This window comes from Mugil cephalus, chromosome 11 (assembly GCF_022458985.1).
Source record: "Mugil cephalus isolate CIBA_MC_2020 chromosome 11, CIBA_Mcephalus_1.1, whole genome shotgun sequence".
Classification (NCBI taxonomy): Eukaryota; Metazoa; Chordata; class Actinopteri; order Mugiliformes; family Mugilidae; genus Mugil; species Mugil cephalus.
This window is the reverse complement of record NC_061780.1, coordinates 4,926,423-4,951,690: the sequence shown is the minus strand read 5'-3', so window position 1 is coordinate 4,951,690 and position 25,268 is coordinate 4,926,423. Positions and strand designations below refer to the sequence as shown.

At 41.7% G+C, this 25,268-nt stretch overlaps 1 protein-coding gene across 5 annotated transcripts in view; it reads right to left on the bottom strand.

The window, feature by feature from the left end:
• Positions 1–3,324: 3,324 nt before the first annotated feature.
• Positions 3,325–25,268, bottom strand: part of map7d1a (MAP7 domain containing 1a) — a 35,682-nt gene continuing 13,738 nt past the window's right edge. The window contains exons 3-19 of one of the 5 annotated variants that reach the window (XM_047598951.1): positions 23,992–24,060; positions 23,399–23,419; positions 20,083–20,246; positions 19,716–19,827; positions 17,504–17,608; positions 16,234–16,356; positions 15,989–16,134; positions 15,511–15,641; positions 14,337–14,665; positions 13,381–13,633; positions 12,319–12,499; positions 11,038–11,142; positions 9,693–9,743; positions 9,543–9,603; positions 8,123–8,204; positions 7,524–7,759; positions 3,325–4,285 (exon numbers count right to left, since the gene is read on the bottom strand). In XM_047598951.1, the coding sequence (XP_047454907.1) occupies positions 4,275–4,285; positions 7,524–7,759; positions 8,123–8,204; positions 9,543–9,603; positions 9,693–9,743; positions 11,038–11,142; positions 12,319–12,499; positions 13,381–13,633; positions 14,337–14,665; positions 15,511–15,641; positions 15,989–16,134; positions 16,234–16,356; positions 17,504–17,608; positions 19,716–19,827; positions 20,083–20,246; positions 23,399–23,419; positions 23,992–24,060 (2,180 nt within the window). In that variant the 3' untranslated portion in view covers positions 3,325–4,274. The remainder of the gene's footprint in view (positions 4,286–7,523; positions 7,760–8,122; positions 8,205–9,542; positions 9,604–9,692; positions 9,744–11,037; positions 11,143–12,318; positions 12,500–13,380; positions 13,634–14,336; positions 14,666–15,510; positions 15,642–15,988; positions 16,135–16,233; positions 16,357–17,503; positions 17,609–19,715; positions 19,828–20,082; positions 20,247–23,398; positions 23,420–23,991; positions 24,061–25,268) is intronic. The other 4 variants (XM_047598953.1, XM_047598954.1, XM_047598955.1 and 1 more) reach the window with 4 other exon arrangements.

Below are 25,268 nucleotides of genomic sequence, written 5' to 3'. Positions count from 1 at the left end.
CCAGCACATTCATGTGTATGTGGCATATTCAAAAAACCCCAGGAATACCTTAGCACAGCTTCTGTTGGAGTATCTGTCATTATTATTTAATGCAGGCCTTAATGTTCCCACAGGGTGAACTGTAATAACAGTTTCACTTCTAATTTGCACTAATTAGCAAATGTAAGTATGCTAACACCGACTTGCGCTTGGCAGACATAGTGTTGGTCATGCTCAGAACCACAGTTTAGTGCGTCCCCTGAATGCGTGGTAGCTGACACTCTACTCAGCACTCAATTTTGGACAGTATGTGTGTCCTTTGTTGTCGTCCCTTCTTTCCACGTTAAGAATTTGAAGAGTTTCCTAAACGGATACGAGGCATTAGCGGATTTCACATTCAGTCTTTATAGTGTGTGTTGTGATCAGAAAGTATTCGTTATGGTGCAGACCCAGTGCTGTAAAAGCGGTAATTGTTAGCGAGACCAACATTCTCAGTTATTAGTTGTTGACAAAACAATCTCAGCCCTAGTGGACCGTCAAGCAGATGCTCTCATAAAGTAAATGCCTACTTGTCCAATAAATCTGTTCCTGCTTTATGTGAGCGTGCTTGTATTCGCACGTACCCAAAGGAAACGTTGCACGCCAGAAGCTCACAATAACGTGACTGCACGGTGCACAACGGAGATTGGGCCCAGTCAACACTGGAGGTTTAATTCAGTGTCTGACACGGAAGATAGGCCTCATCAAAGAGCGTCTGTTTCCGACAGGTTGTGACAATGATTCAACAGCTGCCCATTTGGACTCAGCTGCTGCTGCCCCCAGGCACCCATCTGATAATACGTCGGGCCTCCGGTTTTCCCTGCAACCTCACAGCAGTTGGAAGGTATAAATGCCTTGAGGGGTGTCTGGTGCCCGATCACACTTAAATCATGCTGTCAGAATAGCTAAAAGGTTGCCGTTGCCTTAGGGATCGGGGACCAGGTTGGCAGTGAATGCCGGCCTTTCTGTGGCCTCCCATTAATGTGCTGCCATCGGAGAGCAGCTGTGAAGAGAGCCTGTTGCCGAGCAGATAAAGACAGGGGTGAGCGTAAACACTAAACAGAGGTTGGGCTCAGGGGCTTTGATGGCTGTGGTGCACGCATAGCTGCAGCAGTTCTGGTCTTATCTAAAGTGGGACGCCTTGGTGTGACCCACTGATGACCCCTCCCCCCCATCTTGTTTAAAATGGAGGCTGAGCGGACACACTTGCCATTCAGAAACACTTGCAAGATTCCTTTCAGTCTGCAAGTGTACAGATTTATGACTGAAAGAACAGCGAGCGCGTGTCTGAAAGCCGGCTGCACGCTTTAACACAAAGGTTTGATAACATCCTTGTAAATTCCTCCGAGGGCTAGATAATATATATTAGTCAACATAAACCTTAATTAAGAACATATTTACAAGGTCATAGAGAGAGTAAGAAGAGTGAGAACTGTGACATGTCCACCTCCTCCACACACTTGCATGGAGACAGAGCAGATAATGCACTCATCAGTCACCACGTGGAGGTTATTCCCAGAGAGTCTGACTAGCCTCGACTCTTCTCACAACTCCTTTATTCAATTATTATTCACGGCTTTTGGATGAGCCTTCCCATCTACGCTTCCTTTACTTTCTTTTTTTCATCTCTCATTCTGTGAACATTTATTTTGAAACTTGGCACCACTCGGCCTGTAACTGTGCACTGCCTCGCTGACACCTCCCTAAAAATAGTGCCCACTAATCCTCAAGTCCTCTCTGAGAAGTACTATACATTACCACGGACTGAGTAGGACATCAGTTAGACTAGTGCTACAGTACTACGAAATACTACAACTGCAGGAATATTATTCATGTGAAAGAAAAACTGTCAGTTTAAACTTGTTGGACGCACGCTTTTACAGCAGTAATCCAGAAACGCTTCTATATATATTACATATATAAATATGTATACTCCCACATTGCATTGCTGCACCCTCTTGTGGGGTTAATGAATACAGCTACAACTGCAGGAGCAAGCTTTTGAATCAGTGAGCTCATGGTGTTTGAAACTTGGTTTAATGTGTCTGCAGGAGTTTACATCTCGCTCCTAGACGCTTGACAAACTGTCTTTGGAGGTCTTCTGGTCACACTGCTGGTGCTCCATCATTTCATAAAGCACTGATGATACCTCTACCTGAAAGATTCATTTTGGTGATTCAGGAAAGACCGACCAGGGAATTTATTTATAGGAATAATGTTTCAACAGCTTTAAACATAAAGTTCTTACTTCAAATCTAGGCCAGATGAAAGACCCTCACTGATTAATCATGGGCCTTTTCCCCCTTCGGGTTTCAGTGTCGTTTCATCGAAACTATCCCTTCAAAAGATAGTTGGTTGAAGTTGTTTGCTCAGAGCTTTTTTCTTCCTTGCGGCTCGTCCTCAATGCCTCGTCCCCACCAGAAGGGTTGAAATGACAGGTGAAGTGTTAACAAATTGTAGTCCCTCAGCCTACTGGGCTCCATTACAATCACAACAGCCTGAGTTTGAACACGATGATCTGTGCGGCATGTTTTCGCATTTGGAAGAAGGTGACATAAATCCTGTTTGCAATGCAGTTCAGCTGCCTAGAGGGCTGGAAGAGTGTGCCAGGCCTCCCACACTGGTCACCAGAATAAAGCGAAATAAGCAGAGTGGATGGCATGCACCCCCTGTAGGGATTTTGTAAAAGGAGACCCAAACTGAAATGGACAGCTGAGTCAACTTGCGTGTTTTCTACATCAGCTGTGAGGTCCTTTTTGTGCCACCTCTGGGTCTGTTTTGCTGTGATTGGCGTGCACTGTCCCTCACCACTTTCCGTGTATGTCCTATCAAAGCCTATCCCGAGCCTGAGGAGTGAAAATAAAGTACAAAATATTCACAAACTAATAGCAAATGGTGATTGGTGTCTGTGACCATTTCAGATTCAGATTCAGAGGGACCTAAGGATGTTGAATTTAGAGATTCAGAACATCTGTATCATCTCACGGAACCCTGAATGCATCAAATACATGTTTATGCAGAACAAACTGTAGGAGCAGCGCGGTGGTTCAGTGGTTTGTAACCTGTCTTCCAGCTGGGGCCTCCCTCTTTGCAGTTGCGTGTTCTCTCTGTGCCTATGTGGCATTTCTTCCTCCTTAATTTGTGATTCTAACTTGGCCAGATGTGTTCTTGTGAGTGTTTTTGTCTTTCTGTGTTAGTCCTGATGATCCGTACAGGGTGTACCCTGCCTCCCGCCCAATGAGACCCTCTAGAGATCAAGTGGTAATAGATAATGGATGGGTTAGACAAAAGGATGATGAGACCACAGACTGGATTGCTCGTCTTTAATAAGACTTAACAGACTCCGAGTGACCTTATAACACACATCAAAATATATTTATAGCATATACACGCACCAGCATTTCAATTACATAAGAATCCATGGACTCTCAATGCAAATGAGAGAAAGAATGAGTCATGCTTGCACATGTGAAAAAAAACAAACAGCTTCAGCTGTTAAATAGTGGAGTAAATCCCTGTTCATAGATTTGACCTTAGATGACTGTTTTTTTTTTTTTTTTTAATCCTCAAGGTTGCACACTCATTATGACGTCCAGTTCTCAGCTGAGTTTAGGTATGAACAGCCAGTATGTTTACACACAGTAAGAAGCCATTCCTTGTAAACTTAAAATTCAAATCATTCAAATTCTTAAACTTACTTTACATAAACTGTTACAGGTAGCTCTATACAAACCAGTATGTATAACACCTCCTTCTTTATTTAGAAGATTTACTCACAGTAGAGTAGAATAAAACGACTCCTTTCATACAACTTTAATCCACAGACACTTCTCTTTTGTCTTTTGTCTGACACCGGTTCATTTACATTATTCACAAAGATGTACCCAGTCTTTTATATTTCTCTTTGAGTTAAATAACTAATGAACAAAGAAGACAGTTCTCTCTCATTGTGATGTATTAATCACTCAGCTGTACTGTGATGTACAAAGGATGACACTGTTGAGTAATAAGGTGCATGGAATGGGTGCCTTGAAGACATGAAAACACTGATGCACCTGTGCTGCATGCAGCAACACCTTTCATCCGGTTTTATCTGTTGCTTGTGTCCTGATGCTTTGTCGTCGTCTTCTGTGGCACACTTTATCTTCAGAGAGAAGTATGTCTGCTTTTTAGAGCTTAGGAGAAGGCTGTTGATTGGCACTGGTCACAGGACTCGCTGTGCAACAGTTCGAGGGGCACTTGAACACTGGAATATGTCACAGGACCTCTGTGAAAGAGAGCAAAGGGTTAAAGGTCAGAACTACGAGGAGCCACACAAGGTCAATTAAGCCTGTCTAGCAAGGTCCAGTGTAAAGGTCGGCCTTGTTATACTAAGTTATTAATATGGTGTGTAAACCGCTGACCTGATAAATGGAAAAGGATGTTGAACACGTTGCAGAGGACAAGAAGCCATAAACATTTACTGTCTGGTTTACATGGAGTGAATGAAAGGGCCACAAGGCTCAAGGGAGTGATATGTTGTGTTCAAATGCAGCCAACGTGTAAAAGACTGTAAGTATTTGACTGACAACACCAAATGTGAGACGAGGAGGAGCATACACTCAACAAGTATGCACATTCAAATATACAGTGGAAGTGTGCGTCAAAATAAATTGGCCTCTTGTAACTTTAAATCAACCCAGCATATAAATATTACCAATTACAGCTGTCAGGCTAAATACTGCCTGGTCAAAATCGTCTCACATGTCCTGATTTACAAGAGTGAAACCAAGAAGACAGGCTGTTCACTTTGGCCTAAGGCAAGGCACTTCAGGGTTTATGAGGTAGTGGTGAAATGAAGAGGATAAAATATGAACTGAAGTAAGATTTCAAGGAAATCATTAGAGGGTTAGGGAGGGTACTAGCTGTCCGTTTGCTTGTTGTGGTATTTATGAACACTGGCTTGTCTTCAAACTAACAGGTGAAGGTTGGGATCTAGCATGAGGACTGAGGAGAGTAGGGTGCTGCTGACGTTGCTACTGCTGGGAGGAGATGAGTGAGAGGTTATATGCTGCTTAATTGCTTCGGAGTCCTGTTTCCAACCCCTGGAAGTGGAGCACTTGCGGATAGGATCTACTCATCGTCTCTGCCATTCTAGTTATTCCTCAGTGGATTCAAGTCCAAGTCTGTGGGACTGCTGAATTAAAGCTGTCAACAGTATGAAGATACCCTGCATCTCATCAACCTTCCATGCAGTATTCCTTTCATATCCTATCTCCAAGTCTTTGTGAATGTAAGCGGACTCCCCATGCCACACCTTCTTCTCCTCAGGGGGTAGTAACTTTGACTTGGGTGATGACCTGCACGTTAGACTAAGTACAAGTTCAGGTTCACAGCGGTTTCATGCCAACAACAGCAGCCCTAGCTATGGTTACTTGTACTGCAGTATGTACTGGGTTATGTGAACTTGGCAAATTGTAAAACCCGCTCATTATTTATTTGCACACAAGCTCATTGCAGTGGTGCCATGGCTATGTGGGCAGATACCTTTAACGGGGAGCCATGCCAGTGACTACATTAGCTGCTGGCTTAACCAGCTATGTTAATACGATGCCATCTTTGATCTTCCCCTTGCATAAATAGGTGACTTTTTTGAATTTCACCTACTATATAGCCAAACCCACAGTCTGTAGACAAAAGGCCAGCCTTTTTAAGCTAAACAGGAAGCAAAAACATCTTTTTTCTATGTTTTTTCTTGGTGTCGTGTTGAGAATTTCTCCGTAAAGGTGGATCTATTGTAAAATCACATCTAGTTGTAGAAAGGCTGTAATTCATACCCCAGACATATGCATGCTGCTGGTTCTGCCACAGAACTCAACCTTGCACACATATAAACATAAGAATATTGGGGCTTAGTTAATAATTAATATTAAGAATATAAAATTTATTGTGATTATTTGTCCAGTTATATTGCTCTAATATTATATTGGACTGTTGCATATCAACAGTGGCGTGTATGTTGTCACACACTGTTGCCTTGTCCACTGAGGTAGGGACGTAAACTCCAAAGCTCAGGAGCGTGTTCCTAAGCCAGGCACAGATGCACTGTGGTCCAGGAAGTTGCATGCAGCCAGGTCTCCGCAAAACACAAATACTGCTCATGGCACACTCCCTGTGGGTCCCATCAAGTGCACACATTTTATCCATCCTGCCAAAGACCTCACGTTCCCCATGAGTACAGGTGGTACTGCCGGTTTGTATAAACTGTGTGCACTTGCTGTGACTTCCCGGACCACAGTGCATCTGTGCCTGGCTTCAGGACTCTATGGACGGATAGGGACACGCTCCTGAGCTTTGGAGTTTACGTCCCTCCCTCAGCGGACAAGGCAACAGTGTGTGACAATATCCACGCCACTGTTGACATGCAACAGTCCAATATAATATATGAGCAATATAACTGAAAAAATGATCACAATACAATTTTAAATTCTTAATATTAATTAATAATATTAATTAAGCCCCAATACTCTTCCGCGGAGTATTGGTGGTACCATACACAAATGGTACCGCCGGTTTACAGGTCTACTTTATGACAATGTATTACGACTTTTTTCTTGAAAGTTCAACTTTTTTCTGGAATTTTTTTTTTCTTGAAATTTCCACTTTCTTCTGAAAGTCCACGATGAAAAAAAATTCTACCTCCATTTTTAAATTTTTTTTTTATCATGGTGGCCCTAATAGTCTTCTGCAAAGATCGGAATCCGTCATTGACGGTTGTCAGAAACCTGCAAGACTTGTGCGTTTTTTACCCAAAAATCTGATTTGTGTAAACGTGGCCTAATACTATTGGATTGCGCCCGAACAGGACCAAATGTAAAATTTAGTGACACCTAGCGGTTGAGTTGTAGATTGCAACCAATTCAATGTGCCTTGCCTCAACCCTTTCTAGTGGGAAGGAAAATCTATGTTTAGCATCATGATGCAGTGTACTCCGTAAAAGAGGACCCACTCGCTATAAATAAATATTCTTTCCAAGGTGCACTAAGGAAAACCTAATTATGATTAGTATATTTGATTTCTGCCCTAAATTCCACACACCGGGCTTTAAATATAAAGCTAGTCAACAGTCAATTAGCTTTGCACGAAAACAAGGAGGAGGGGAAACAACTAGCTTAGCTCTAAGTAAAAACACATTCACATACCAGCGTGTCTACACTTTGAAAATGATTTAATGGGTTTTATTTGCTGGAACTTTCTCTTCAAGTGAAGCAGTTTCCAGGAGTATGACTTGGGTAAGAAGTGCAGAAATCTGCAGAAATCCTACTGTTTTTAAATTATTTTAACAGGCTATATACACTAGGTGGAGGCTGTTTTGATGTTTGCCACTATGGTCACAGCTTCATGTAGAGTAAGTAAACATGACTTTAAACCCTGATGGATATGAATCATCATAGCTTTTATCCATAATTTCTTTGAGTTCAATCATAGTTTTGCTAATTGTTTTATAAAGCAGTTTGAAGCTGTACCTGCAACATGCTGAGGCTTCATAGGCCCCGCCTTCTTCATGAATGAATCCTCGCTTTCAAAAGACAGGATAGGCTCAGTGGCCATGCTGCTCTCAGACTTGTCCCGGGCTCCGTTAGTGGTGTTGCCATGATTTGTGAGATGAATGATGTCTCCAAAATGGCCAGTGTCTGCTTTAGTGGACAGACCATTTTCATGTCTCGTAGGCTGGACCCCATTAACCGCTTGAACTGAGAGGCTGCCAGAGAGAGAGAGAGATAGAGAGAGAGAGTGAGACAAAAGAAAAATATGGTTATAGTTATGTTTGGTCAGCATGACTCATACAACAAATGAGTCATTCGACCACTGTCCAATTACAGGAGTCTCTTTAAAACCACCCTCGATAATTGTTCCAAATACCAAGAGTAGACATTTGAGAAACCAAATTATTCTCCCAGTGTTACAGCTGTTTGTGTGCCTAAATTGTGTGTTTTCCATTGAGGTTTACAGTAATGCAATCGTCCTGGACACTTGTTTGGTAGTTAACTCCCAGTTTGGTTTTCACTGTTCACGGTGGTCTTTCATCAGTGTGAGTGGGGGAAAAAAGAGTTTCGGTTTTTACCTGTCCTTGACATTGGTCTCTCTGTTTTCTGCCTTGTTATTGGGCAGGTTGACCTCTGGGATTGGCTGATAGTCAGCAGATGCTAGAGGAAACAAAGTAAAATAGTTATTAGTTATTTTTAACCACAGGAAGCATTTCTTGCTGTTGGAGAAAGTTGCTCTGGTTTGTATGTCTGCACTGCACTGCACTGCACTGCAGGAGGCTTTTGGAGCTCCTACTCTGGGGTAGATACTTTCCCGGCACATACATACATGTATGATGATTAGTTGAACACATGAATGAAACACTCGAAATTACCACATAAATAATATTTAACCAGGCAATATAGTGATAGTGAAATACGTGTTTTATAGAGCTTATATGCAACATTATTGTTTGGTTGTAAAAGTCGTTGCACAAAACTAAAGATGTTGCTATACCACTGAAGTGTTCCTGTTGGTATAGTAGCTCCTATTGCTAGTCTTAACTACGCACACCAGTGTTATCACATGTGTTTAAAGTCCCAGCATACACTGCAGTGTCCAGTAAGGAGTGATAAATAAATACTATCCTAAAACTTAGTCCAGATCCCCCAAACTCCCACCTCATTACCCGCTTCATTACAGATGGCAGAGCTGCCGTACCACACACACACACACTGGCTGACTAATATCTTCTTGCATCAGGGAACTTTGAAGAAAACTTCATTTGACTACAACCATTTACGTCATTCTGCACATCAGTTGTATGACACATGGAAGCTGGTTCTAAAGCTCATTAAAACGCTTCCAGTAAGGACTGAACAAATATTTGATGCAGAGTTGAACCCTTGGCTTATTATGCATATCAAAAATAAATGTGTCCACTGCAGGCTGTTGCCATGAACACTCTTCCTCTCCAGCCCCTCAGTCCCGAGGACTGGACAAGTAAGCACACATGGGTCCTATTTTGTGCAGAAGAAAAACTCCAACTGCAGCTGGACAGGAAATGAGGCAGAGATATAATCTAATAGCCCTTTTATACAAAATGCTTAACTGTGAATCTGACTCACATGGGAACTTGGAATAAGCTTACAACAAAGCTCAGAGACTTTGTTGAGAGCAACATGTGGAAGAGATAAAAGAAGTAGATGCACTTTATTTATGTGTCATCAGATATCGGCATGAGTAGCGTAAAATTTGCACATCTGCAATGACATAATATTTACAGTGTGCCCCCGTGAGTTTAACTGTAACAGTGAGAGTCCAAGTTTATTCTGAAAATCAATCTGTCGCAGAGCATCCGATTCGTTTTAAATCTCTCCATAGAGAACACATTAATGAGACATCAGTGAAGCCAATCATCCTAAATGATTCCTGTAGATTAAAGGCTAATTTTTCCTCCATCAGCTGAAGGTGTTTTAAAAAAGTGCCAGACCAGTCCAGTCTAATATTCTTCTTACCTTTGCTGCTCTCTGCCTGTTTGTCATTGACGTGTGCGAGCGGAGAGGACTTTGTGTCTTTCTGTGAGGGTTAGAGATAATTTCAGTCACTTATACTGGAATGTTAAGTTCTGGTTTCTTGTTTTGGTAAGTAGTGAAGAGCGCATGTACCTTGTCACCTCCATCTGTTTTGCGTGTCCTCTTCATGATCTCCTCCAAACGCTGAGAAAGACAGTTAGAAAGGAATAAATCCAGGGACAATACCAGGCAAAGAAAGGTTTAGGTGGTAAAAAAAGGTTGGCCACACTGGGCCCATGCACCCAGTTCAACTGTTTTGCTAGAAACTGAGGTTTCTCACAAAAAAAACAACTAAAAAGTCTTTTCCTATCTTTTATGTCTTCATTTAAGGCTATTCATGGATCCAGTTAGCCGAGGCTTTTATGTCTCCAGGTGTAGGGCTACGTCATTAACTATGAAGTAGTACTGGTGAATTCAGATGGAACGACACCGTACGGTGGTTGAACACTGAACTCTCTTTGCATGAATAATATGTATGCACAGAAGTTTCATACAAGATGCGACCTTCATTTGAGGACACAGCTAGACTGTAACTGCAGCTGCCACTCATAAAAGTGAGGCATTTTTAAGATCCAACATTATTCACAGACATCTCACACGCTCATGGCTTTGGCATCTTCTTTAGCTGCAATATGGACTAACGGTTTTTGTCTGCTAGGTTGTCCCTCAGGTTAATTTTAAACACCTGCATCTGTTCAGTGAATGGTTTACAGTATTGATAGGACTTAGAAGCAAGTCATGAGGCAGAGGAAATGTGTTTTTTGTGAGCTAATTCCAGCAAAGTGTTAGACTTATGCTTGCACAGCCAGCCCTGGCAGCTCTTGATAAGAGCCTTTCACACTAGAACAAATACAAGGGCTTACAAAAGCATAAGCTTATGTAGGAGGTACAGTCGAAGAGATGGTTACAAAACTCATGCATATAAGCATAAATCCACATATAGACCGGCACAGCCAGCCTGACATTATTGGTGTTTATGTGCTATATAAATAAAGTTGCCTTGTGTTTATATATAGCTGCGAACTCGCACACATTCTAAGCCCAGTAAAATCATGGCACGTAGACAGCTGATCCAGAATAAGCCAAAAACATCATTCATCTTGGTTTCAGGGACTCGGCTTTTGTAATGTCAAAAGACAGATCATAGACTGAACATACATCAGAATATAATACTGACACTGAGGGAGGAGGGCTTTCGTAAATTTATTACACAACAGAATGCTTTAAAAGTACAGCTGGGACATTTTCCTCTGTCAAATCACTCAACGTTTTGAGGATATTTTCATCGCAAAAGAATCTGGGATGACATTTATGGAAAACCTGTGTGTAAGAGGTGTAGTCTACTTTAAGAATTGACAAATGTGCATTTCCTTTTTAAAGAGTGAGTGTGAAACCTGGCTGATATAGCAGTGATGGGAGGACAGTGGTGTTGCCCTACCTTTTTCCTCTCCAGTCTCTCCTGCTCCTCCTTCTGGAAGTGTTTCTCCCTCTCCAGACGCTGCTTCTCCGCCTCCACCCGAGCTCTCGCCTCAGCTTCTTCTTTCTGAAACACACAGGCGAGAATCCAACCACAACTTTAAAGCCAGCAGAAGTGGGGGGAAAAAAAACCTCTGCCAAAATAACATGCTTTTTACATAACAAGGGTGTGGTTGCTCCCTGCAATTATTGTTTACAACCACAAAGGGATATTTTCCTGTGCCATTGTGCCAAAAAGATCTATTTTCAACATTTAGACCATCGCGAGGTTCATAGGAAGAGACATATGATACTTAAGCCTTAGCATACTTTTACTGGATCACGTTTTACCACAAATGCCAGTTCTGTGAGGGATCCACAAGGGGGTGGCAAAGTGCAAGGGCTCAAATTATCTTCATCGATGAGGCAGTGGCATGGTTAATTATGTTTCAGGTCTCCAGGCTTCAATCAACCTGACTTTAACAGCAGCATTAACAAACACAGAAAGAGTTAACCAACAGCTACCTGAACCTTCTTGGATTATGCTTTTAAGGACAATTGTAAGGACATGTCTGATAACAGATAAAGACAACGTAAGCTGTAGTTGCAGGCAATAATTCACCCTGATAGAAGATTTTGGGACACTGATTTAATACGGACTGTAGTTTAAACAGAACTTCAGCCAGTCAATTCAACTGGCTGCATGACATGTACAAAAGCAATCAATACCTCATTTGTCTTCCTCAGCAGATCTCACCTCTCAGCTCATGTTCTATTTATTTAGTATTTTCCTACAGTCTGAGTGTTCAGTAAAGTTCTTTGTAAGATTTGTATGAAAAAATAAACTTTCAGCAGAAAACCAAGCATCAGGGTGGAAGAGAAACAAAGAGCGAACACAGCCAGAAACAGGTTAAGCTGTTTACATGGTGCAATTTGCCTTTTGATCAGGTTATGAAAAGGTTTTCAAGCCCTGCCACAACCGATTCAAATTGTCAGCTGTGACTGTCTAAATACAACAACCAAATTTAAACAACTCAGTCAAAATAAAGTTTGCACGTCAAATCATGCTATATGTAAACAAAGCTAAAGACAGACAGTTTTTGCTGTGATGGGAAAGTGAACGATGTACGTGTGCTATGAGTTTACATGTCTAGACTAAACAAGCTGTAACGATGCATTCTTATGTGATTGACCAGACCTGTGTGTGCAATACATGACACAATCCATATCTGATACCTGGGTGGGGAGCTGACAGTCGGCATACCTGTTTCTGGAGGCGTAGGTTCTCTTCCTGCTCAGCTTTGGCTTTCTCCTCGGCCTCCTTCTCCTCCTGTAGCCGCTGTTCTTCGTCCCTCCTCCGCTGCTCCTCAGCCATGGCCCGTGCCTCCTCCTCCCTGAGTCGTCTCTCCTCTGCCTCCCTCGCTATTCTCTCATCTCTCAGGATCCTGAAGAGTTTTAGAGCACGGCTAAGATCAGATCTTTTTTCCACACACTCATGCGCCACGCTTTTTGAACGTGGTGCACAGTGTAAATTATTCAAATGACAGGACATTTCCTCTCTAGTTTATGCTTTCTACTGCAGTAGTGAGTTCACATTGAAGAAACACAAAACCAAACTATTTATGGAAGTGGAAACAATCTGAGTCACCAGTGCCAAAAAAAGATCCCATCAGTTACGAACTGTAAATAGGGACTTGTTGTGGTCAGAATCGGCTCTCAAATTCCTGATGCTTACACATCTGTGCCAGTGCGAGTGAAGGCTCATTCAGACTTGTGCCGTGAGAGTCCATAGAGACTCTGCTGATAATTGTTTTGTTTCTGTGTAAATGATTTAAAAGTCCCAAGCCGAGTTTGTTTTTCACCATATTACACTAATCAAGCACAACATTATGATCTTCCTAATATTGTGCAGGTCTCCATTGTGCCTCCAAAACAGTTTTGACACATCAGACAATTGACATGGATCTTCTGATTGTGTCCTGTGGTGTCTGGCAATAGGTTGATGTTAGTGGGGGCCTATGGGTTGTGGGGAGGGGCCTCTGTGGATCATCCCACAGATACTTGGATCAGTTTAAGATCTAGTGAATTTGGAGGCCAGGTCGACACCTCATGATTTTTTGCTTTGTTCCTAAACAGTTTTTGTGTGCGTTGTGGCTGATCAGTGTATATGGTCTATTACCTAGTATCTAGATCTAGTATATTGTCTGTGTGGTCTTGTGTGTACTTCATAAGATTGCTGCCAGAAAAATGAACCTTTGACTATGCAAGGCGAGTACTGTGGTGATCGTCTCTAGTTGTGTTTTCAAGCATTTAAAAACAAACTGACTTCTCCTTCTTCTCCTGCTCGAGGCGTTCCTGCTCGTCCTTCTCCCTCTGCTCTCGGGCCTGCCGGCGTTTCTCTGCTAGGATGCGAGCTGCCTCCTCTGGGTCGTTGGTTCCTGCCATGGGTTTGGGAGATGGAGTGGGTGCAGGGGACACCGCACGCACACAAGGAGCTGAAGGGACCAGCTGAGGTGAGGAAGAAGTGGTTGTGACTGGTAGGGTTGATGTGTGAGCTGTGGCATCAGTTGAAGATGCTGCTACGGAAGGAACCACAGGGGAAAAAGTATTTTAAGCCGGTCAAGGAGAGTGTTCATTTATAGTGGCGTTTTCTCACAGTTGTTTTTATTAATAGCACATACTGTTCCATTTACTTTCATTGTCAATCTGTCCCTGGTACTAATGGAAACAGCCATAGCTTCAGAGTAATTATTTACCTAATTAAGGTCAATTACTGCAGCCTCTTAGCCCTGTGTGTAAGAAGATACAAACCACTGAGCTGTGTGTGGCTCACTCTGTGCAATCTTTCACAGATAATTGTGATGTTAATCTCTGCCTAGTGAAAGAAATACAGATTTTCCACGCTTAGTCACTTTTTCCATTAGATCCAATATTCTGGTCAGTCCTGAATGAAACTGAACCAGGGAAGAACTGTTTGGGATTGTGAAAACTCTGACACAAAATACAGTATTACTGTGCCACAGTGGTAAAAATCCAGATGTGCTATTTCTTATGGTTCAACTAGGACAGTAAATTGTAGTTTATAGTGTGGTCTTCCATTTTTGGATGAAGATGGTTCTCAGTTATCATCACATGATCTAATAATGGAATCTGATGAGGAAGGCCATGCTTCATAAAAAGTAAGAGGACTTTGGAAGAGTAGTTTGACGAAACAATCTAACTCAAATATTAGAGTAACTACTGTCTGTAAATACCACAATCATCACTCCTCTTCATACTCACTCTTTCTCTCCTCTGGAGTGGCAGGCCTACAAGGCTCCTTCACTCGCTCTAGAGGGGCAGGGGAGGAGGTTCGGTGGTCTACCCTGGCAGGGGTTCTGGGTCTTTTAGGTCGGCTCTTAGGGGTCGATGGGCTGCCACGGGTTGAAGGTGGTTTGGGTGAGGCAGCGGGGCTAGGGGAGGCAGTCCTGCCTTTGGGTGTGACCGGAGAAGATGTTCTGCCCTTCAGTGTGACTGGAGAAGCCGTTCTGCCTTTGGGTGTGACTGGAGAAGACGTTCTGCCCTTGGGTGTGGCTGGGGATGCCGGCCGTTGTCTTGATAAAGGGCTGGGACTGGATCCAAGGAAGACAAAGGGGAGAAACGTTAAATGAATGAGACATTACAGCAATGGTCTTCTAATGGTTTCAAACCAAGCTGACCACATTATTCTTTTAGACCTGGGGAGAATGTTTATTTATGTGTCCTGAAGAAACCCAACACCCTCACAGCAGAGAAAGCACTCAAACATTGCGTCATCTGTTTAAATTTTTTTCTTCAGGCCCACAGCTCTGCTGAGTATTTTGTTGCCTTTTTATGGAGTAAAAGGAATACATCAGCTCAGGCAGTGTATAAAATATGCATAGACATAAACATGCAGGTAGCTCAGTCATTGACCAGAAAAGCTGCAAGTCAAGGAGATTTAGGAGTAACTTATTTCAGCGGTAAGTCTCAAAATAAGTAGATTTTAAATCTTCTTACACTTTGTGGAGTAATTTACTGTATATGTACTGTAACAACAAACAAACACACCAATGTAAAGAATGAACATCTGAAATTTGTATTTTATTTTATTTATTTATTTTTTTGCACTCCAGAAACTTGTGAGGATTTCTTTAGATATTTAATAACTTAAGTATACTCAGATAAATAATTAATTATTTAGTTTCAGTGAACAAATAAAACTTGCAGCTCTAAGGTAAATATCCCTCACAGTATTAAATATGGTGAACAATTGAGAACACTTCAGGAAATCAGAAAATTAAATCCACCATCAGCTTGGTAGTAAATATGTGGCATACATGTAACCACATTTAGAAATCACCTAATATCTAAGAGTTTAAACAGAACTGAATTGGAAGTTAAAAAAAGACCTAAAAAAAGACTGAAATAAAGACAGAAAATAAACAGAATGTTTTACCTCGGATCAGGTCTGTGTCTCAGACTGGGGAGAGACTGTCTCTTCTTCAGCACCTTCTCTTTAGTGATGGCACTTTTTTCCATCTCGTTCTCCCGTTCTTTGTCTTTCTTTTCTTTCTTGGTTTTATCCAGCTGTTTAGCAAAAGGATGAAAATATGTCAACATTTCAAACAAACAACATTTGGTGTATTCTGATGTTGTATAGATAGTTATATACAGTATGTAGTAAGAGAATGGAGAAGAGGACTCTGGTTTCAGATTGTAACTTGTTCTCTTGGCACTGGTTTTTCAAAAACGATCTTCCTATTTAAGTTTCACTCAGGGCGAGGTGGAAGGTAAGCACACCTAAAAATAATCATCTGTTTGAGATTTCATGTTTTTTTGTGTAGCTTTTATTTTGAAGTGCTCGCATATTATGAGGCTTTTCTCTTCCTAGGTCTGCTGCAACTCTATGAGGATGTTTTGACAATAAGACATACGGGTGTGGAGCTCCGCCTGTGTTGGCGCTGGGTGATGTCTGGAGTGCTGGACGTCACCCTCCAGCGGTCAGAGCAGCGTTGGTGGGGCTGGTGTGCACACAGGGTGAGGGGACTGGCCGAGGCAGAACGAGGGCAGAGCAGTGAATCTGAAGAGGAGAGCAACAAATCAACAAACACTTGCCAACATTTATATATCAGTGACACTGATATGAATGCAGGTCTTATTTGGTTTTGTTTCAACTTACGACCATCCTTGCAGTTGCTCAGGACGCTGGCAGCACTGCGGCTCCGGGCAAGGAACGACAGAGTGGGTGTCATCAGTCGGTCGACTATACTGCTCTCCCATGGACTGAGTGCAAGGTTGCGGGCTGCACGCAGGAAAGGCCAATATTTAGTGTATCACAAAAAGCATGTTCAAATGGGAAGTCTTTCAGTCTTTTTACTCGATGCAACACAGAATATCAAAATCAAAAAGGAAATGATCAATATTCAGATTATTGCTCCCCTAACCATGGCTAACCATACCAATATGATGATGCAGAAAATCCTAGTGCCGAGTTCCACCCAAAGAGTTTGAGAAGAGACAAGGAAAAAAATGAACCCAGTTATTGTGTCTACTATAACCCTGAGCTGTATGGGTGCCCCCAAGAGAGTAAAAGCGTTACTTGCTTGTCTAGACATTATTTATAACCACAACCTTGAGCATACAAGCAAAGAAGAGGAAGCGTCTTCTCTATTTATTTGGGTGAGAAAGAGACTTCTTTTGCTTTAAGGTGAAGAAAGGTGTGTGTGTGTGTGTGTGCATACGTGCATGTGCGTGCGTGTAATTGCGTTGTGGTAGAGAGGAGAAAGACAAGAAAGATAGTTACCAATCTACTTTTTCCAGCTGCACAGAAGGAACAGTACCTGCTCCGGGGAGCTTTCAGAATACATTATCTCCCTAGAAATGCTGACTCACTCACACAACTTCGGTCTTTTTTCAAACTCAGAAGCTTTTTCCAGGAGTAACTATAGGCTTATAAAAAGTAATCATGAAGGGAGACTTTGATTCAAAGAAATATGTCATCGATAAATCACACCATCTCCAAGTCACCCACCGAAAAAACAATAAAGACAACAAAAACACAATGCTTATCCAGTATGTCATGATAAAATGATAAAATGAACACAGAAGGACCCTTTTGACCGAGCAAACAGACAGCAAATCAGGAATGAAATGGCCACCACACAATGAAACAAAAAATAGTAAAACATACACCTCCATATTAAAATATGAGCATGCAGAGGATATCAAACAAAACCCCAACCCAACGTCTGGAGAATAAAACAACGCATGGCGGTTTTGGAAGATGGAAACGGTTCGGCTGTAAACCATCAAGCGGAGGAGAGGGACTGAAATCAGAAAGGGGAAGAAGGAACTGAAATAATAATAGGACAATGATGGACGGGTTTCGGAGGTGCTGGCAGTGATGGACACATTTAAACAGGACCGGGGCATTCCACATGTTGCCTTACTTCTGTTGGGGGAGTTCCAGAGCGTGGCGGAAGACTTGGAGAGTCGCTTGTTTATAACAGAATCCACGTGTTTGGGTAGGTTGACCGTTGAAACAGAGCATCTGCCTAAGAAGCCAAGAGAGCGCCACACAGATGTTCACACAGGTCACATGGTTGAGAGGAAGCGGGGGAGTGTCTGTGGCGTCATGCTCTGATGGTGCCTTTTGTAAACATATGCCCACTCGCAGTAAAGGCAACCACACTAACGCATCTGTAATGGGAGCGAACCATCCCTGTGTTCTGACCGTACGTAAAATAACATTATTTACAGTAACGCATCTATTAACCACAGCTAGCCTTTAGGTGAGTTGGCAGGCATCTGTGACATAGACCACATAGTAACAATCGTTTGTTGTCACTCCTTGTCACAGGTAATTTCACACAAATTACAAGAATACTTACTTTCTCTCTAATATTCTGTGGTATTTTGCTTTGCAGACAATTTTGTTTGCAAATGCACTTTGAAAAACAGATTGTCCTACACGAAAAACACATAAAAACAACTTATTTTTCCAAAATGATTCACCTCTTATAATCCACACAGCGCCATGTTTACAATTCGGTGTACACCTTGAATTAACCACAGGAAATGGAACATCTTTCCTTGGGAAATAAATGGTTTAAATTTTTCACGGTGCATGGTAATTCAGGAAAAAGTTTTTTTTTTGTAATTTGGGTGAAATTGACCTTCAATTTTCCTCCCAAAATTCCACATCATCATAACATATGATGCTACACCAGCACCAATACAAATATTGGAAGAACCTCCACAAGCCATCAACAGATGACACATAAAAACAGCCATAACAACCAAGCAAGTGAGGGGAAGAGGTCAACAGAAAATATAAACTCATTAAGATCTTTTCAGAAAAAAACATCCCTCTGCATCCCTGTATACACTCCAGTCAACTGTAAACTCTTTCCCTGCGTAGCATGATTCAAGAACACTGACGTAATTGAGGTACAGTATTAAAGCAGGCCAGGAAAGAGTCACCATTTGACAGCACAAAGCCAGTCATTGATGCTGTATGCTCTTTTGATGGAAGCATAATTTAATAACATCTTGAGCTCTACACCATTTCACTGCCACTTGATTTACTTTCCTCATCTGACAGTCAGCAGACTAGTGAAGCACACACAAAGGAAGGTGAGACTGATCTGAGTGCCAACCATTTCCCTGGATTATTGCCGAGGTGATTATATGGCATGAGATGTAACTCAAGATGCTATTTTGCACTGCACTCTCAGAACATAATCTCTACACCACTACCAAGCTTCTGCAGCAATTTCGATCTCCTCTCTAAGTGGCAGTGCAGCTGTCAAGACATTTATCAATTCAAACTCAGCATTAATAAACAGCAAATTAAATCTTACGTTGCCAGTCGATTGAATCTTGCTTACTGCAACCACTGCAAAAAATGCTGCCAAATACATTTTCGATTTGTGAAATCAATATGTTCTGGTCATGATCAGGAGCCAAAGACCCTTACGTAATGTTCGAGCAGCCAACATATTTGCTGTGTCTGTCAGAGGAGGTTAAGGTGGACTAGTCTGACCGATACATTAAAGGCATCCCAGATTCAAATATGACAACACAACAGCCATAATCTGTAGCAGCCAGGACCATAGGACAACCCCAACACACTGCAACTCACTAAACCCTCTATTATGTGGTTGGGATTAAGCAAAAATAAATACAATGTTGTCTAACTCACCTGAACAAGGTGATGATGCACCACTTTCAAGCTACAATACTTGAGCACTACTTAAAGGGTTTAGTAAAAATTTCAAAAAGTTTCATTTAGGGGACATTTTTCAAGCAAAAGTATGAAATATTTGCTGGTTTCAGCTTCTTATTAAATACATAGTTAAGGCCTTGTGCTTTTCAACTGTGGGCGATTGTAAATAACTTTGTTCTTGAAATCATAATTGATATTTTTAACTCTTTGCGTAATTACAGATGTTAGAATAGTTTGTGCAAAAAATACTGTTGGATCCAAGTAGATCTAAATGATCCAAATCACTTTCATCTCAACAACTTCAGAGGTTGACAGCACCGAAAGTCACTGAAAAGGTTACCATACACTGCACTTGTACTGTCCTTCAGAAATGTGTTTATAATTTCGTTAAACGAGTGGCAGTCAGGGTATCCAGGTGGGACCGGCGTACTCACTTTCTTTCTGGCTTGAGTTCGGGTTCAGCGCGCCAGCCCATGACCATCTCTGCTGACGGATTTCTGCCCACGTTTTCTTGGCTGACCTGTGGATGGCGGCCTCATAACGTTCCTGGAAAGGATACAGGAAGAGACATCTACATGAAGGGGTGGAACAGTGCGACATTCAGCTGAAAAGTCTGGTTTCCAGCACTCTGCTGAGCTCAAGTGTCCTTGAGTAAAACCTTAAATCAGTCTCCAACTGACACAGTACCGTTGCCAAGCGATGAACAATTTTGACATTTAAAAGGAAAAGAAATATAGTATATCATCATTTCCCCTGCTACAGAAAACGTACAGTAGCTTCACATATCATCTCTAAACGTACTTTGTTCTTCTCCAGTTTCTGTTTCTGTCTCTCCTCAAGGGCCGCTCGCCTTTTTTCTGCCTTGATCCGCTGCTCCTCGAGCTTCCTGCGGCGTTCCTCCAGCTGCTGCTCCCTCAGCTGTCGTGCCTTCTCCTCCTTCTCCAGCCACTGGGTCTTTTTGGCAGCTAAGATTGGACAGAAGACATGGCCATGAGAATAAGACCCTTATAAATGAACACTGAACAAGGGGTGCTTTCTCTTGTATCTGTCCTTGGTATGCTTGTCCGCTTAGAAAGACATGTATCTGATTTAACACGTGTCTAGTATATTTCTGACAGCATACAAATAATGTGATAAACTGGAGCTATTGTAAATAAAAAAAACTCCACGAATCTGTTTTCTTTCACCTAAATCCCCTACTGAGTTAGAAAAAAAATTAATTCAATTACTTGGCTTTGCCACAGAATACAGCCAAGCACCTCTGAAGAGACATTTTTATGTTACACTAATCGGATCAAGCATGCACACCAGCTTCAATAACCACACGCTTTGATATGGAAATTGTGTCTTTGTCCCTGAGCCATTTAAAGAAGGCGTAAAGAAGCTTTCTGAAGCTGCCTTTCTGTGTGCACGTCTCACCATATTTCTACAACTACAAAGTAAAACCTCCGTGAAGAATCAGCTTCTGCAAAGAGGCACCGCTACTGTTCTAAAGCACTTGGTGCACCAAAATCACGCAGTAGTGGATTTACGATCACTGTGATGGATATTTGCAGGGATGCTGGAGGCTAGTGCAGTTCAAATTTATAAGGAGGCGCAGTTTGTCTTTTATCTGAGGAAGGAACACAAAGGCTCTGTCTGCCAGCACTTTGCAGTGAAGACAAGGAAGTGCTGCAGTGCGTATCCCAGCTCCTCCTGATCTCAAGTGAGACGCCTCAGCTCTGCCTTCAAAGGTTTAGGGGATGGCACTCCAACTAATTTGCTGTAATATTTTACTGTAATAAGAACAGAGGGAGGAGGAAATGGCCTCACCACCTCACAGATGCCATATTTAAAGTCGGCTAAGATCAAGTAGAATTTTCCACATCCATAATGTAACATTTCCTCCCTCTCAAGGGAAAGCTTTACATCACATACTTAAGGCAACAAAACTGTACACACTTTCCAAGTAAATCAGGTCTATAATGTGGCTTTGCATTAGGCTCATTCAACAGCAGCAGCGTATGTGAATGGTTTTTCCAGTATATACAGAAGGTGCTGGCAGGAAATGACCTGGAAATTGGCTTAGGTCATCTAGCTTCCACTACGGTAGTTACTGTGATGCTTTTCAACATAGGTTTTACACAATCTCCTCAGGGTGTCATTTATCATGCACCTATTTCAGTGCTTTAAACAATCAACATTTATGTAAAAATGAATATCCTAAGCTAATGTTGCTTTACAAAAGCATTCCTCAACACACTCCTGACAATGATGAGCGCTGACAAGCAGCATCGAGGCCTACTACAGCAAGGTCATTAAATAGTCACTGCCAGTGGGATGTTCTGACCCTGGACATGAAGTATGTATATCGTCCCAGCAAAGATGGACAAGGTGGGAATGTAGATGCAGTATGTCCCTAAAGATAAACGGAACAAACAAGCAGCACGCTAGAAAATGCAGTAATCTTCAACTTATAGCTCTGCTACTAGAAATACTACTGGTGATCTGCTTTAAGCTGATACTGTAAACACAAGATTTGGCAGGAGCTCATCTTTTATCCCAGTCTGACAGAGTATTAGACCAGAGCCATGCCATCTGGCATGCCCTAGCGATCGCCCAATTAGAACGATCCACACTGTAAAGTGTGTCAAACACACAACCAGGGATTATTGAAAGTACAATAACAACTTGTTAACTAGAACCCTGCATTGTGTGAAGACATTTCAATTGATGCAGAATGAATTCACAATCCTCACCTGTATGTCCACTGATATAAAGTTGTAGAAAGTTGATCTGTCCCCTCATAATCTGCTCCTCTCTATTGAATGTGGGCTGTAGCTGTATTTCTTCACCTCTTCGTTTTTCCCACGCTGTCAAATTCTGTTACTCATCAACTGCTACATCACTACTTTGATCCAATTATCTATTTCTCTCCAATCTCCTAACAACCAATCATCCCCTCTTCCCTGTGCTTTAAAAAGGCACTGTCAATTCGTCAACTTACAGCCTTCCTCCAATCTCCATCTCTCTGTGGTCCCAACAAGTCTTCAACAGAAGTCTCCTTCAGCCACTTAGTCAACCATCTTCTCTACCAGCAGCAACATCTAGACTCTGGGGATCCTGTTTCCTTCTACTTTTAATGTATGAGATTCAGATCTATGCCACCTTTGCTCATGAAGTCTAGCAGACTACTATCTTGCATTTAATATTCACATTTCCTCAATCAATGTTCATTCTTTACCAATTCAATCTCTCCCGAGTATACACTATTTGCAATAGACTGGGTAGATAAATAACTGTACTCTGGACCGATTTACATAAATCTTTTTTAAGAATTCTTTTTTTAACTTTTATCCCATTTGGCAGTATGAACTTGTTTAGATTTAATTTCACAGCCAAGATGAATCTGGCAGCAGGCGTCTCCTAAAACCTTCAATTTCTGCAGTAAGACAGTAATCACAGTGAGTTTGTGGCATGTGGCTCAAATGTGTTATCTTTAAATACAAAATCCAAACTGTTTTGTGGCGCATGCAGCTGCAACATCTGGATGAAAGTTCAAACTCATGTCAGGCATCATCTTCTTACACTTGAACTGTCGACCAATGTGCCCTGTTCATTAACACAACATTCACACCGAAATGACAGTTTTCAGTCTGACAACAAGATTTCTGTGACATACTGATGATGATGTTCAGAGAGATAAAAGGCTATAATTAGTTGAATTTGTGATGGCAAAAATAAAAATATAAGCATGTTTAAAAACAGAAAGAAATAAATACCATGTAGATTAAATGAATGAAAGAGATCTAGAGCTGGGCAACATGACCAAAACTCAACACTATCATTCCTGTATGGAGGTTTTGATAATGACAAAACATAAAATAACAATTCAAATAACATTAGATTTTATATTCACCATCATTCACCATGTGACTTTTCTTTATAGTAAGATAAAGCAAGAAGGTAAACCTGAAGCACCTAATAAGTTTTTTTCCTTAAGTGTTTGGTGTATTGCCCAGCTCTAGTTAATACTACTGAACTTCATTAGGCTGAGACAGCTTAAATGAGACGGAATAATCGAAAAGGGTCTTCACCACCACCACCATCACCACATAAACACGGGTGAGTACCTTACCTTGTGACTTGCTGAGCTCTTCTGCAGGAGGAAAGGGTGAGAGAGAAGACAGAGGCAACTGTCAATCATGCAAAGCAGTGCACGGAAAGGGTGTAGCCAGGTGATAATGTGACAGCTGTGCGTTAGACACAAATTTTAGAGCTGTGTCACTTGACTAAGCTGCATCACTTCAATTGGAATAAATATAGTTTTTTGTGCCTTCATAAAAAAATGTCACAAGTATTCACTTTTTTTTGTGAGTTTGTGAAGAACATCGGTTTATAAGTTAAATTCTGTAAACATGCAATTTAGTGGGCAGATGAGCCAAAGCAAGTCAAACGTCATACACTTATTGCAGTTATTTCGATAGTTCTCAAGACTAATTCAGCATGCATGCACAACACTGATGCTCACTTGTCTCTAGTAAAACGGCCGCCTGGCGTTTGCTGGTTTTAGTCTGCAGAAGCCCAAACTACAAATGTCTGTGTTTCATGTGGATGCCATTTGCAGCCTGCAGCCAAACCAGTAGCGAGACAGCTTCTATAAACAGCCTCTTTCACCCCAACACCAGGGGGAGCTCTCTTCCTGTCATCCCTCTCCTTGTTTCCACTTACCAAGATATTTGGCCTTCTCCTCTCTGCGCTCCTTTGCCAGCTTCTGTCTTTCCTCTGACTTCATGATGTCTGAGATGAGAATGAGGGTGGGAAAAAGAGGGAGAGGACGTGAGAATTAAAGGTATAAAACTTGTCGGATGTCAAATCCTTGTTAAAACAGCTCTGAGACATACCACATTCATTAAAAAAAAATGCACAGCCGCTGAAAGACTGAGAAACCCAGAGAGAAATCTCTACAAATGTTCCATTTTAAATGAACAACCTCTGACAAAAGCGGCTGTTACTAAGAAGTAAAGTAAAGCATAACTTGGCAGCCATCATTCATTGAAGATGACTTGGGTTACCTGGGGAGTACAGGATTTACTTTATGTACTAGGAAGTAGAATAGTACACGTCTTATTATCATTCAATATAAAAGTATAAAATAGCAGATCAATTTCCAGGCTCCCTCGACAATGAGTTGACCTGAGCGAACGATGTCTGCCTTTTTTTCTGCTACATCATCGGAGCAAAGGCTTTTATGTCCTACTGCAAAATGCATGCCACAGGAGAATGGCTGAACGTTATCAACATTTCAACACTGACGCTCTAGAGTTGAAGCTAATGTGTATTATGTTTTTTAGATGGAGGAAAATCAAAGAACTAATGTTGGAACAAGATTCTGCAGGGAGGCCAATCTCCTCACAATACATACTACAGCTGGTGGGCATACTAAGTCTCCTGTGCCATCTGGATGTGGGTGTGAGCTTGAAATGTTAAGACACTTAACTATGTTGTAGTTTTTCTCCCTGTGTGACATCTCTGATTCCTTCTGAATATGAATACCACAGAGGAACCACTTGGTAAAAGAAAGCTGGGAGGAGGAGCTGTCATGCCATTTCAAGGACTTAAACCGCATCTTATCAAGTGTAACTAGTTCTAGTTGTACACAGTTTGTTGATGTGTGGAATTTATTGGCAGCTGATACTTCATTTAACCATTTAGTCACTGTATTCAGAATAACTAAATGAATACACACACACAGACTACATTTTTAGGGACAAATAACCTGGTCCCCATTGGGAAACATTAACACAGCCAGTCTTGGTCTTTCTTTGGCCTATACGCTACATCCTCCCCCTCACTCTTCACAGACCAGATGTTCAGTATCAACCCCAAAGGACCTTCCAAGCCACATCTATATAGGAGGAGACTTGAATCATTAACACGAAAACAATCTGCCATGCATCCTTCTCTTAGAACACCCCCTGACCCACTTTGATATTTATAGGATGGTG